The sequence below is a fragment of the Salmo trutta genome, chromosome 28 (assembly GCF_901001165.1).
Source record: "Salmo trutta chromosome 28, fSalTru1.1, whole genome shotgun sequence".
NCBI lineage: Eukaryota > Metazoa > Chordata > Actinopteri > Salmoniformes > Salmonidae > Salmo > Salmo trutta.
This window is the reverse complement of record NC_042984.1, coordinates 28,591,852-28,607,629: the sequence shown is the minus strand read 5'-3', so window position 1 is coordinate 28,607,629 and position 15,778 is coordinate 28,591,852. Positions and strand designations below refer to the sequence as shown.

Below are 15,778 nucleotides of genomic sequence, written 5' to 3'. Positions count from 1 at the left end.
TAGACTCTAGCTATTGTGAGGGCTAATACTGTGGATCAAGTGCAATATGAGTGAAGCCGTAAATCCCATTCAGTCATTCTCTAGCTAGCTACCCTCTGATGTCAATACCACAAATCAGATTAATGATGTCATTTTACACAGGCTAGTGCCACTACAAAGGTCAGAGGCAATGTCAGGAGGATTAAGACAGACAGACATACCTATAAAACATACAGAGACAGAACGCTGTTCCGGTCCATACACGCAGAGATGGACAGGGTTACTCAACACAGGTCATGTTATGGTCAGATCACACAGTGGGCTTAAACTAAGCATTCCGTCATTGTACTTGAGACTTTCACTGCAATGTATTTATTCTGCACTATCTATGAAAACAGACTGTTGATAATTGAAATGAATCAACTAGTAATAAAAACGTTGGAGGTAATGTCATCATTGTCTACCGTCATTTGAGTGTCAAGGTGAAAGGGGATATTTTACATCATCTGTTGTAGCCTCCCCTACTGGTGACTTCTCAAATGAAATCTTACCATAGAGGGGATTATGGATAAAATAGAAAAACACCACCATTATTCAGGGGAAGAAGCACCGGAACAAAGCGTCTATCCCTTCTCTGTTTGGGAGACTGAAAATAAAAGGCAACACAATTTTCTGAATTCTAATTGCTTTATTTGTGGAATAGAATATAGACATCTGTGCTTTTGATCTGTTCTGCTCATCGTCCTCTAGGGAATCAGTGCATCTCTATCGCTGACATGAGTACTGGCTGTTGTCACCTCTCCTGAGCCTACACATCCGGTCACTTATCATTGGGTCAGGTAAACACTTCATTAGGAGTGGTATGTATAAGGTTCTTATAATCACTATGTAATCTTCCCATCAAACGTTTGTTGTATTCATACAGCATACACATATAAAGCATATGACACGACTTTACTCATCTGTCATCACTTCCATGAGAAAATGACATTGTGTAAATAATGTGAATCACATAGCTATATATGTTTGGAAATTAATGTTAGCAAATATGTGTGAGTTTGACATAGTGCTCATTCTACTCCTATCTGCATTATGTGAATAAATACTAAAGTAACTTTAGAATATCTGTAGTGCACAGTTACAGATATCTTTCATTGCAATATTATGCAAATAATAATAATCCAAGAAAAAAAGAAGGATTGCCAAAGTATGCGGTAAAATAATTACAACGGTTATTGCAAACACCAGATCTCATAAACAGAACTGGAGCCATGACAACAGTAAAGTCCAATGAGGTACAGTAGCAGCACTGATATGTTAGCATGTTTAACAAAAAAGTTGTTTGTCAATTACACAGCCATCAACGGGCTGCATACACTTAACCCTGCAACACAATATTACAATGAGAGAAGTCAACGAAAGGTAACTGTGAACTTTTCTTACTGGTAACCTCTTCTCCCTAATTTCTTTCTCATTGACAATGGATGCTGTTGAGTCCCTCCTCTACATTTTATTTCCCAAAGAACAAAACAGGTAAAATACCTACAACGGTATCCATGCATATTTGTGATCAATAAACACAAGTCCTCCCAACCTACCACACACAGACCACACAATCATACTCACCCACTGCACATTCTGGTGAGGAACATGCCTCAAAGTTTTTATTTCATTCATTTTTTTTAAACCTAATGTACACTTCTGGTGCAGTACTTGACATCATTATTACTTTACAATGTTGTCAGGATAAATAAATAAAACGAACTGTTCTGAGGGAAAGAATAAGGTACCATGCAAAAAAAACTGATGAGCTAGTCATATCTGATATCATTAATATCAGTAATTCTTTTCTCCACCATCTACTGTACAGGAACATGCATAGCTGTATTAAGCTAGTCAGTACACTGACATTTTTTGGTAAAGTTTGAAGATGCATGTGGTTTAGAGACGTATGATACAAAATATGTTACATATGTACTACCATCTAACAATCACTCCTTTATTTTCATTGAATTTGTGTGAAGAAATCTATTGCAGAATACAGAATTAATATTTCTCTCTCTAAAGGTGTATTTATATATCAATATAATTTTGTAATTATTCATAAACTTTATAATCTCTCCCTGCAATTTTTTTACACACATTATGTATATTTGTTTTTCCTGCTTGTTCTAACGTTGCATATCTTGAAAAGTAAAAGGCCTTCGATGCCACGGTGGGTATATTATTGTTGAAAAACACTCTTACCAACCACGCCATCCGTATGTGTCCGTTCTCTGAGTCCAAGATGCATGTAGATTCCTGTTTCACACGCTGTCATCTGTTCCTGCTCAGCTCACAGTCTCCGTGAGTCTCTGTGATACTCACTCAATTTACTAACTCCCCCACCCCCCGTAACTCCCTAGACCAAAAGGTCAACCTCACAGTAACTTTTCCAGCACATAACATGGATGGTTCAAATCAAATGAATGAATAAATTAAAAAGATTCAGGCTAGCCCTACCTCTATTCAGTAGACATTACGTTGGTATTGGAGTGAAGCATTTGCAAAGAGTGTGTAAGGTACCATCCTTTAATGTCCTTCTTTCCCATGTTCTTCTCTGATGGCCCCCCCTTCCTCTTCTTTTGTGCAATGGGTCAAGGTCCTGTGCTTCAGGGGGTTATAAAGAGGAGATCTTCACAGTTTCCTGGGTGTTGTAGGTACTGGAGCGAGAGTTGCGTAGGATGCCAGGGATGGCGGGTGAGTTAGGTAGGCTCTCATCAGGAGTGTTGGCTGGGGGAGTGGGGATACTGATGATGGCTGCTGTGTAGTCATCACAGTTCAGCTTCAGGTCTTCAGTCCTGGCATTTAGACTGGAGCGACTGCTCAGACACACATATACACACACATAGATAAAGTTAGACAATGCATGCCAATATTCCCCTTAATAGTCCAACTTCTTTATTTTGAGTGGACTTTTATGTGTAATCATTGTAAGTAGATCAGTGTATTCTAGACAGGTAATTTGTTCTTCCACTCTCTGTAAAGTGATACATCCATCTACAACTATATATAAAAATGCAAGTGCAATCTCACCATGATCAACTGTTTCTCTAAACAATAAACTATCATTAGTCATGCTACAGTGACAAATGAAAAACATTTTTTTGCATGGTTTTAGGCTACTGGTACATTTATCATTAAACCCGTGGAGGTTGTTTTGACAAACATCAACAGCATCAAAATAATTAGAGCCAGCAGAGCTTGAACAACTTTGCCTCAGCTCGTAATTCAGGATCAGCAGAATGTTCTTTCGGCCAGAGTAAAATATAGTAAAACATCAACAGCCTCTATGGTGACTTAGTGGTGGGGCAAAGATAGAAAGGGAGGGGTGGGCTCCTTGGATCAGGTGGACAGGTGGATGGTGTGTGCGGTACAGTACCTCTGTGGGTACTGGGTACCAGCAGGAGTCTTGGTGACGTGCAGCGTGTCCAGCTCCTGCACACTGCCCCGGCTGACAGAGACAGTGGAGTTGGCAAGGCGGAAGGCCCTCCTCTTGGCCCGGCGGGAGCAGCAGGTTGTGGTGGCCCCCTGCTGGCTGGACAGCGAAGTGCTGCGGCTGGTGCGGAAGCCCACTGAGTCGGTCACACACACCTCGCTGTAAGTGACTTCATCGGTGAACTCGTGATTCTGTCGACACATACGAGAAATAGAAATGTCTATCATGTCCCTCAGTGAGTTTAAAACTCTGGGGCAAAGATGTTCAGGAGGAGTGTAAATGTTTCCTGCAGGCTGGATTGTGTTACATTGTTTTACATTTTGATAATGTATTGACTACTGCTGCCGTCTTGGCCAGATCACCCTTGTAAAAGAGACTCTGTGTCTCAATGGGATTCTCCTGGTTAAGTAAAGAAAGAAACAAAAGGCCTCTGATCGGCTGTAGGTTTCTGCATGCTACATGCTATAGCTCCAGGATAATGTCCTCCTGATGGTGTTTAATGTCTGCTTTGAACTAGCTGTAGGTTTCTGCATGCTACATGCTATAGCTCCAGGATAATGTCCTCCTGGTGGTGTTTAATGTCTGCTTTTAAGTGGTGAAGCCCAAAGACACATTTCCACATTGCGTGGACAATAAAGTTTTTCTAATTCTATGATAGCTGCTCATAACTGCTGAAAGTGTGAAACATCGTAAGTGTAACACTGCTGAGTGTGCATAAAGTACATCAAAGTGAGTGATAACCTTGAATAAAAAGTTATATCAGACAAAATGATCCATGAGATAGTTAAAAGGCAAAAAAGGAGCACTCACTGTGGTTTTCTCCAAGCAGTGCAATAGGTGATGATGTTGGTGCTCAAAGGCGGACCTGTTCTTCACACAAAGAGGTGTGCTGTCACCATCACCGTCCTGAGGGACACAGCACGAGAGCAAATCACTTAGCCCAACATGGCCCCACATGAAAAGACATTGTCAGTGAAAATACAATGACATTAATAGTTGAATTAGTAGCTGGTAATTTATTGCTGTGATAAGCAAACTTAACATTGTAAACACATGTGAGATTTGATTTTGCCTGACAAACAGTGTAGAATTAGTTATTATTTAGACAATAATACCATACACAGTACTACTGAGTAAACCGTATGCCTCCACAGGGCTAAGGAAATACATCTGAGTGACTGTCCTTGACTGTCTGATTGTACAGTAAGTGACCGTTCATGACCTCTCTCTCCAGTGATGTTCACCCGGACACACAGAACCCCAGAGGACCAATGCCTCCTCTGATGCTTTCTAAAAAAAAAAATGTTTGTGGTTCGTTAAACATCTGGCTGTGAAGCTGAGATTTCTAGGTCAAGGTGGTTGATCGCTATCATTATTGCAATAGACGGCGAACAGCCTGTCAAAGTCATCTACATTGAGATGATCTTATCTGTTGGACGGAGAGAGAGTGTGCCAGACTGGGAGGGAGGGAGGGAGGGAAACAGCCATGTTAGTCACAAAGCCCGTCTGGAGACCTGCTGCAGGGTCAGCGGGTTAAGGGACATCTGTTCGATTCACTACAGACATGTCCGATAAGATCGTCCCTAAGTAGAAATAAAAACAATTAGCTTTGGCCCTTTGGAAGTCGTACTCTATTGGGTCACTGGATTACAGAGGAGATGGATGAAGTGAGTAGTGTGTTCTTTAGTTCATGGTTTTGCTGTTCTGCACCAGTCTATATGTTGCCGTGTACAACAGCACAAAACACTGCACTGCGGTGACATTGCATGAGTGGTTGAACATTTCATGTTAGCTATTGGAAATCTGAGAGAATGTTTTGCATTACATTACATTACATAAAGTAGAAAACAGACTGCTAGCTATCCCTCATACAGTAGATTAAAATGAATGTTAATCACAGTCATTTGGAATAGGATTATGCAGTCCTGACTATAGAGTTCAATCCTAGGTTATTTGTTTTGCAATTTATGACAGAATTGGCTATATTTGTCCTAATTTATCAAAAGAGGAACATACATTAAATAGAAATACTGTGGGAGATAACATTGCAAATCATGATTTATGGATTAAGTTCGGTTATGGCTGGAAGCCATGCATTCTTTATGTTCATGTTTTTTTAAAGATCCATGTTACGGGAAACAGTGAGGTGTCAAATTGGGGAGATGGTTCTATAGGTGTTTGTGGAGGGGACTCTGGTACAGAGACTATACTGCAGGCAAGACAAAGAGGACCAGGAAAATATACAACCCTGTGATAGACCTGGGAGAAAAAAACAACCCCTCTAGGTTTATAAATAGCTCTGCAGTCCTGTTAGTAATGGGTTTATAGATCCATGCTGAAAAAAAATACCCTCTCACTCTGGGATTGTAAATATTGGATTATAGTAGCTTTCAGCTGCTGAGAAGAAATAAAGATTACTCTGGAATCAACCTGGTGCATAGTAAAGATGAGAATTCAATCCCTCCCCATCTGTGCCTCCTCCTCCTCCTCTCCCACCTCTACTCGTTAAATCAGCAGAATGGGCATCTTCTTATATCCCTCTCTCCTCCTTTGGTGAAGCAAGATTAGTATAGTGAAATATGTCTGGGAGGGAGCCCTTCTTTAATTCCCTGCACTGGCTACGGCTATTAAGGAATGTTACTGGAGATACTTCTAGTTGCATTGCTGTCTTCAATCATATTTGGCATCATAGAGTGTATGATATAACACACAGTTACTAACTACACTAGTCTGCCATGCACATAGTACAGTACTTGATGTCAACCTGGTCACAGAGCACTTGGTATTATTCTGTACGTAAATCCGAGACTCTCCATTTAGTATGATATGTTACGTTTGATATGGTATGTATTAATTTGTGGATATCCATCACCCATTCCGTATGATATGTTACGAATTACAATTCATATTATATGTTACGAATTTGCAAAACGGATGATATGATACGAATTCTAGTTAAGTGGCTAACGTTAGCAAGATGGCTAACGTTAGCTAGGCTAGGGGTTAGGGTGAGGGGTTACGGGTTACGGGTTAAGGTTAGGGTTAAGCTTATGGTTAGGGGGAGGGTTAGCTAAAAGGGTTAAGGTTAGGGGAAGGTTTAGCTAACATGCTACGTAGTTGCAAAAGTAGCTAAAAAGTAGTAAGTAGTTGAAAAGTGGCTAATTAGCTAAAATGAAAAAATGTCAGTCCAAGTCAAGCACTGATGATTACATGGAGTAAAACCTCTGTGAGGAGGGATCATCATGGAGGGGTTATGCATGTTACGTGCAATGATGATAACATTGTAATAGTTACCTAATGCCTATATGCCCTATAGGGCAGGGCATTTCAAAATAGGATACGGACAATATATATATGAGTGTACAAAACATTAGCAACACCTTCCGAATATTGAGTTGCACCCCCTTTTGGCTTCAGAGCAGCCTCAATTCACCGGGGCATGGACTCTATAAGGTGTCGAAAGCATTCCACAGAGATGCTGCAGTATGTTGACTCGAATGCTTCCCACAGTTGTGTCAAGTTGGCCGGATGTCCTTTGGGTGGTGGACCATTCTTGATACACACAGGAAACTGTTGAGCATGAAAAACCCAGCAGCGTTGCAGTTCTTGACACACTCAAACCATTGCGCCTGGCACCTACTACCATACCCCGTTCAAAGGCACATAAACCTTTTGTCTTGCCCATCCACTCTCTGAAAGGCACACATACACAATCCATGTCTCAATTGTCTCAAGGCTTAAAAATTCTTCCCTTCATCTACACTGATTGAAGTGAATTTAACAGGTTACATCAATAAGGGATCGTAGCTTTCACCTGGATTCACCCGGTCAGTCTATGTCATTGACACTCAGTGTACTATATGACATGATCTACACTATATGACCTGATCTTTCCAAAGGAGGGCAATAACTAGGGAAATACAAGAGATACAAAGGTACAAGTAATTGCCAAAATAAAGGAAACACCAAAATAAAGTGTCTTAATAGGGTGTTAGGCCACCACAAGCCAGAACAGTTTCAATGCACCTTGGCATAGATTCTACAAGTGTCTGGAAATCTATTGAAAGGATGCGACACCATTCTTCCACGAAAAATTACATAATTTGGTGTTTTGTTGGTGGTGGTGGACAATGCTGTCTCAGGCGAAGGACTACAATCTCCCATAAGTGTTCACTTGGGTTGAGATCTGGTGACTGTGACGGCCATGGCATATGGTTTACATCATTTTAATGCTCATCAAACCATTAAGTGACCACTCATGTCCTGCTGATGGGGGCATTATCATCTTATGGGGGCATAGCTATGGTAGCCAAAATAATGGACAAAATAATGCCCTTCCCAACATTTTTACCCTAAGCATGATGGGATGTTAATTGCTTAATCAACTCAGGAACCACAACTGTGTGGAACCACCTGCTTTGAATATACTTTGTATCCCATATTTACTGAAGTGTTTCCATTATTTTGGCAGTTACCTGTAGATACGCTATGATAGAATGTTTTATTTAGGTGAAGTCTGAGGTAATACAACTGAGGCAAAAAAATGTTTCACTGCTTTAAAGATGAACAGCTCAGGATGGATGGTGAATCAGGAGTCTAGTGAATTGCTACTCATCCTCTAGTAACTCTATATTTTGTGGCCCCTGTTGCTAATCAAATCAAATTTATTTATATAGCCCTTCTTACATCAGTTGATATCTCAAAGTGGTGTACAGAAATCCAGCCTAAAACCCCAAACAGCAAGCAATGCAGGTGTAGAAGCACGGCATTACCTATGTGTGTCCATAAACCACCTGTCCACAACCTCTGCTTTCTGTTCTCTGATTCCCTGACCTCTCAATACACTCTTAGATTAAAAGGGTTCCAAATGGGTTCTGTGGCTGTCCCCATAGGAAAACCCTTTTTGAATGCAGACAGAACTCTTTTGGGTTCCATGTAGAACCCTCTGGGGAAAGGGTTCTACATGGAACCCAAAAGGCTTATACCTGGAACCAAAAGGGGTTATTCAAAGGTTCTCCTATGGGGACAACCGAAGATCCCTTTTTGGTTTTAGATAGCACCTTTTTACCTAAGAGTGTAGGATCATTGGTTGAAACAATGTATTTACATACTGTGAATGAGATTCATTCTGAGGGGAAAAATAATACATATTCGGTGTAGCAAGTCATCCTTCATTATTGCAGGACTATTGGTGCTGACTCTGTTGGATAGATTTAATCAAAGGAAAGTTTGGGATGAAATATTAATGACTGTCAATGTGACATTTGGTTATTTTAAATGTCATTGAAACTGAAGCTGACTGATTCTTACAATGTGCTTGATGTTCCCCGGCCAGCAGCTTTATTCACATTTTTTCATTTATATACAGCTCCAAAAAATAAAGGGAACACTTAAACAACACAATGTTACTCCAAGTCAATCACACTTCTGTGAAATCAAACTGTCCACTTAGGAAGCAACACTGATTGACAATAAATTTCACATGCTGTTGTGCAAATGGAATAGACAACAGGTGGAAATTATAGGCAATAAGCAAGACACCCCCAATAAAGGAATGGTTCTGCAGGTGGGGACCACAGACCACTTCTCAGTTCCTATGCTTCCTGGCTGATGTTTTGGTCACTTTTGAATGCTGGCGGTGCTTTCACTCTAGTGGTAGCATGAGACGGAGTCTACAATCCACACAAGTGGCTCAGGTAGTGCAGCTCATCCAGGATGGCACATCAATGCGAGCTGTGGCAAGAAGGTTTGCTGTGTCTGTCAGTGTAGTGTCCAGAGCATGGAGGCGCTACCAGGAGACAGGCCAGTACATCAGGAGATGTGGAGGAGGCCGTAGGAGGGCAACAACCCTGCAGCAGGACCGCTACCTCCGCCTTTGTGCAAGGAGGAGCAGGAGGAGCACTGCCAGAGCCCTGCAAAATGACCTCCAGCAGGCCACAAATGTGCATGTGTCTGCTCAAACGGTCAGAAACAGACTCCATGAGGGTGGTATGAGGGCCCGACGTCCACAGGTGGGGCTTGCGCTTACAGCCCAACACCGTGCAGGACGTTTGGCATTTGCCAGAGAACACCAAGATTGGCAAATTCGCCACTGGCGCCCTGTGCTCTTCACAAATGAAAGCAGGTTCACACTGAGCACGTGATAGATGTGACAGAGTCTGGAGATGCCGTGGAGAACGTTCTGCTGCCTGCAACATCCTCCAGCATGACCGGTTTGGCGGTGGGTCAGTCATGGTGTGGGGTGGCATTTCTTTGGGAGGCCGCACAGCCCTCCATGTGCTCGCCAGAGGTAGCCTGACTGCCATTAGGTACCGAGATGAGATCCTCAGACCCCTTGTGAGACCATATGCTGGTGCGGTTGGCCTTGGGTTCCTCTTAATGCAAGACAATGCTAGACCTCATGTGGCTGGAGTGTGTCAGCAGTTCCTGCAAGAGGAAGGCATTGATGCTATGGACTGGCCTGCCCGTTCCCCAGACCTGAATCCAATTGAGCACATCTGGGACATCATGTCTCGCTCCATCCACCAACGCCACGTTGCACCACAGACTGTCCAGGAGTTGGCGGATGCTTTAGTCCAGGTCTGGGAGGAGATCCCTCAGGAGACCATCCACCACCTCATCAGGAGCATGCCCAGGCATTGTAGGGAGGTCATACAGGCACGTGGAGGCCACACACACCACTGAGCCTCATTTTGACTTGTTTTAAGGACATTACATCAAAGTTGGATCAGCCTGTAGTGTGGTTTTCCACTTTCATTTTGAGTGTGACTCCAAATCCAGACCTCCATGGGTTGATAAATTGGATTTCCATTGATTATTTTTGTGTGATTTTGTTGTCAGCACATTCAACTATGTAAAGAAAAAAGTATTTAATAAGATTATTTCTTTCATTCAGATCTAGGATGTGTTGTTTAAGTGTTCCCTTTATTTTTTTGAGCAGTGTATATATGTTTTTCAAATTGGCAATCATAATGACATGAGATTATTATGCCGATAAGGCCAGCAGGCTAGTCTCTTTTTATTGTTATGTAACTGTTATGAAAGTTGTATTGTCAATTTGTTTTGTAATTAAACACCGCTTTAACCGTGTACATGACACTGCAACAACATTTCCCCATGGGGACAATAAAGTCAGTAAAGTAAAGTAAAGATTAGGTAGGTGAAAATGCAGCAGAAAGTGTTGGTGTAGGGGAGGTGCTCCAGAATTGAGAGAGAAAGAGAGAGAGAGAGAGAAAGAGAGAGAACAGCAATCTGTCTGATTCTGAAGTAAATCCAGTCATTATTGGCTAAGAATAAGCTGCAGTTAAAGGAACAATTAATGATGCCATGGCAACAAAACTATCTCCAGAAAAGAGAAAAGCTTTAGTGCCATTTTGTTTTATCACAAAGCTGAACTCCAAATGCTTTATCTTATCAGTCCAGAACCTCTGCTAAAAGCATTAAAGTAGGTATTTACCCTTTTTGCCATTGACTCTTCCCTACTTTGCTCAGACCCTGATGAGTATGTGCTACTATATATATATATTTAAACATACTTTAGGTGAAATACTGTATGCTGTACATGTGAAATCCAAACATACACCAGTGAAATAACTGTGATTCTGTATATGAGCATAAGGAAACATTTGCTCATGTGTATTGCTTACCTGCAAACCCCCATCCTCTTTGTGCTGCAAGAATGCATTGGTGGCCCCTTTTTTAGCCATTCGAATCCTTGCCTGGCGCACTTTCTGGAGAATGGAAAAGAATTGGACAGAAATGCCTGTGTCAGCATTTGCTCCACATATAACCCAGTGAGCAATATCTGTTGAATAAATACAAAAACGGACATTTCACAAGACAGTGTGAATCCTTGTCGCTTTCCAATCGGCATTTGCCTGACAAGCACACCTAGTAAGAATAGAACCCTATGATACATAGGACACATTACAGCAAAGGGACTGTCGACCTTCACAACAAACTGACATGCAGATGATGAGAATGACATCATGCCTCCCTCTCTTACCTGCTGTGCCCTCATCTTATCTGCCCGTTGGTTCTGGTGGTAGATCCTCGCGAAGTTGGAGACTATAACAGGCACAGGTAGAGCGATCACCAGCACACCACTGAGGGAGCAGATGGAGCCAAATATCTTGCCCGCTATGGAGTCTGGAACCATGTCTCCATATCTGCAAACAGCAACAGCAAGCCAGTGGGGGATTAATGTGAGGAACGCTCCTCTCAGGTCATTACTGTGACTAGTGAGACAGAACAGTTATATCTCAACATCACAGTGTATACAGGCAGAGACGCAAACCAATGGCTGTGAGTGTAAACGTGTCAATCATCCTGTCTTGGACTTCAAACAGTTTACTTTAGAATGGCTCTGAAATGAAAAAAGAAATGTGCCTGAAATAGATGACAGGTACAGCACTCTACCACCTGTGAAAAAACTCATAGGGTGACAAGAAAAGGAGATCAACACAATTACTCTTACTACACTAGTTAGACTTCAATAAATCCATTGTGACAAGTCTTCATTGTGCTTGTGTGAACATTTGATTACACCATGCATTACTTGTCAAAACTCAGAAACTCATCTTTGCAACTGAACACCTCATTTAAGAAAGACCGACTGCCATGACTGAGAGTGATCACGCCAGAGCAATTAAGTAAACCATTTATGTCTCTCTCCTTCACTCTCACTGCGCACACACATACCGTACATGCACACACGCACGTACACACACGCGCACACATTTTCCCACTCCCTCTAAGCACATGCTATCATTCAAACACAGGCACACAAGTTGCTGGCGGTTGCCTCATATAGTACACCATCTCACCTCTGATTGGCCTAGCCCACTCCATAATTCACTGGTGCTGAGCTGAATGACTGTTACAAAGCAATAACAGGGGAGTGATGTCAGAAGCCAGACAGGTGTGGTGGAGCCAACATTTCCCACTTTCATCATGGCCATTGCTGTGCAGTGGAGGAATATGCCAACTGCCTTCTGATCAGCAAGCTTTCCCATTACAATAAGGCCTACATAGACATGCTGTGTCCCAACGTGGCAGGGGGCTACTGTCAGAGATAAACACTACAAACCTGTTAGCATCATTCACTCATGGAATGTTTGTCTTTCAAATAATGTAAAATCTAAAAGGTTTGTTTTGGTTTGCCCATCTGGCTGTCACTGCCACTGGATAGAGTTCTTGAAGGGGCTATTTACATAAATGATAAATGCACAAAAAACTTCCTTGCTGTAAGACACATACAGTGTGGCAGCTGTGGCACTGTCTGCACTTTGGACCACCAACAATAAAACTGCATATTGGTACTACTGTATGTACTGTATTCACAACAGGTGGCCTATTTGACGACATTCTGCAGGTACAAAAACAAGCATGAATATACTGTGGTCCGCATGCATTAATAGTTAGTCACTGTTAGAGTAGCATATTGATCCGAGAAACATTGATACAAAAGTCTTATAGGACGCATATAACCATAAGGGAAAAGGGAAAAATATGAATGTTCTGTGTTAAGAACAGATTTGATTTACTGCTTTCATTTGAAGCTACTGATGGACTCCTCAAGCCATACAGTTGAAATCAGTTCTGGATAATTACAGGGGGAAACTGAGAAAGAGTACTGTACAGTTGATGGGAAAGTTAATAGAGTTTCTCTGGACTGGGGACATTTGTAAACCACTCAAGCCCTTTAGATCAGCACCATTTTTGAGCAATTGTTTGTTGTATTGTAGTGCAGCAATTGTAGTGCAGCACACCATCATAGTGCTGAGGGACCATCAGCTAGTTCCAACCATCCGAGTAGCTGCAATAGCTCTGTTAAAGTAGAGCTCTAGTGAAGATGGTGGAGGTGGTGGTTGTAGTAGTATTAGTACTAGTGTTTGGTTTAATATGTCGATACCGTACTTACAAACGGTATATCTTCATTCATGGCAGAAACTTCATGCTCATAATGAGACTTACATTTCTTATTACACAAGTTCAATTATGTATCATAAGCAAACGCCTAAGGGACATTTTCTTCCTACCATTTCATTCAAATTCATTCTAGGTCTGATCCTAATACATTTTACAGCCAATTGTTTCCCCTTTGAATTGAAAAATAGATTAATGTTAGCAACATTGTATCTGATTGCAAGTTAGCTAGGAGGCAAGACGGCTATCTCAAACCCGGCAGAATAAGGAGGGGGAACATCTAAAAAAGCACTCATCGAGCCCATAAGACAAAGTGCTTGATAAAATACTACCTGTTGCCTTCTTTTTATGTGAAGATGTTGTCTATTGTTGTGTTCCCTGCTTCCCTCCGTTCAATAGCCCGTAAGGGGCTCTGTGCTCCCTGGACCAATCTACATCAACTCCAGCCTCTAATCTAGCTTCGCATTGGAAAATATCCAAATGATCGAATGGCAGGATATCTGCAGATGGCCCTCGGTTCAAAGATAAACAAGAGAACAAGTTATATACAGTACCAGTCAAAAGTTTGGACGCACCTACTCATTAAAGGGTTTTCTTTATTTTTACTATTTCTACATTGTAGAATAATAGTGAACACATCAAAACTATGAAATAACACATATGGAATCATGTAGTAACCAAAAAAGTATTAAACAAATCAAAATATATTTTATATTTGAGATTCTTCAAAGTAGCCACCCTTTGCCTTGATGACAGCTTTGCACACTCTTGGCATTCTCTCAACCAGCTTCACGAGGTAGTCACCTGGAATTAATTTCAATTAACAGGTGTGCCTTGTTAAAAGTTAATTTGTGGAATTTCTTTCCTTCTTAATGCATTTGAGCCAATCAGTTGTGTTGTGATAAGGTAGGGGTGGTATACAGAAGATAGCTCTATTTGATAAAATACCAATTATATTATATTATATTATATTATGGCAAGAACAGCTCAAATAAGCAAAGACAAATGACAGTCCATCATTACTTTAAAACACGAAGGTCAGTCAATGCAGAAAATGTCAAGAACTTTGAAAGTATCTTCAAGTGTAGTTGCACAAACAGGAAAGGAAGACCCAGAGTTACCTCTGCTGCAGAACATGAGTTCATTAGAGTTAACTGCACCTCGGATTGATTCTCAGAGTTCAAGTAACAGACACAACATCAACTGTTCAGAGGAGACTGCAAAAATCAGGCCTTCATGGTTGGATTTCTTCAAAGAAACCAATACTAAAGGACATCAATAAGAAGAAGAAACTTGCTTGGTCCAAGAAACACGATCAATGGACATTAGACCGGTAGAAATCTGTCCAAATTTGGGATTTTTGGTTCCAACCGCTGTGTCTTTGTGAGACGCAGAGTAGGTGAACGGATATCTCTGCATGTGTGGTTCCCATCATGAAGCATGGAGGAGGAGGTGTGATGGTGTGTCGGGGGGCTTTGCTGGTGACACTTTGTGATTTATTTAGAATTCAAGGCACAGTTAACCAGCATGGCTACCACAGCATTCTGCAGCAACACACCATCCCATATCGTTTGCGCTAAGCAGGACCATCATTTGTATTTCAACAGGACAATGACCCAAACCACACCTCCAGGCTGAGTAAGGGCTATTTGACCAAGAAGGAGAGTGATGGAGTATTGCATCAGATGACCTGGCTTACACAATCACCCGACCTCCACCGAATTGAGATGGTTTGGGATGAGTTGGACCGCAGAGTGAAGGAAAAGCAGCCAACAAGTGCTCAGCATATGTGGGAACTCCTTCAAGACTGTTGGAAAAGCATTCCTCATGAAGCTGGTTGAGAGAATGCCAAGAGTGTGCAAAGCTGTCATCATTGCAAAGGGTGGCTACTTTGAAGAATCTCAAATATAAAATATATGAAGAAAATAGTAAAAATAAAGAAAAACCCTTGAATGAGTAGGTGTGTCCAAACTTTTGACTGGTACTGTATGTTAATGCTCATTGATATCATGCTATGAAAGCTATACTATATAATTACAATTATAATATATTTTAACAATGGCATATTTACAGTAGATTGAACACAGGCATTAATAGAATACAAATGAAATATTTGAGACAAGAACAGAATACTACTGTGCACAGGTCAGTTTAGTGTCAGTGTCTCAATGTTTTCTTTGCAGCAATATCCATGCATTTCTCATCAGCATTATGAAGAGCTTCCTAGCTCTTTAATTTGCCCATAATAGAATGTCTTAGACAGATGCCCCTGTGGGAGAGCGAGAGAGAGGCAGCCTGGCCTTGATGTGGTTACTGAAAGGGGTCAAGGAGGGTTGTCAGTAGTTCACAGGGATATTGAGTAGAGAGAGAATAGTGAACCGAGAAATCGCAGAA

General features: G+C 41.5%; 1 protein-coding gene across 1 annotated transcript in view; it reads right to left on the bottom strand.

The window, feature by feature from the left end:
* Positions 1–652: 652 nt before the first annotated feature.
* Positions 653–15,778, bottom strand: part of LOC115165943 (potassium voltage-gated channel subfamily D member 1) — a 63,664-nt gene continuing 48,538 nt past the window's right edge. The window contains exons 3-7 of the mRNA XM_029719480.1: positions 11,463–11,625; positions 11,104–11,187; positions 4,268–4,363; positions 3,401–3,648; positions 653–2,840 (exon numbers count right to left, since the gene is read on the bottom strand). Coding sequence (XP_029575340.1) covers positions 2,639–2,840; positions 3,401–3,648; positions 4,268–4,363; positions 11,104–11,187; positions 11,463–11,625 — 793 coding nt within the window. The 3' untranslated portion in view covers positions 653–2,638. The remainder of the gene's footprint in view (positions 2,841–3,400; positions 3,649–4,267; positions 4,364–11,103; positions 11,188–11,462; positions 11,626–15,778) is intronic.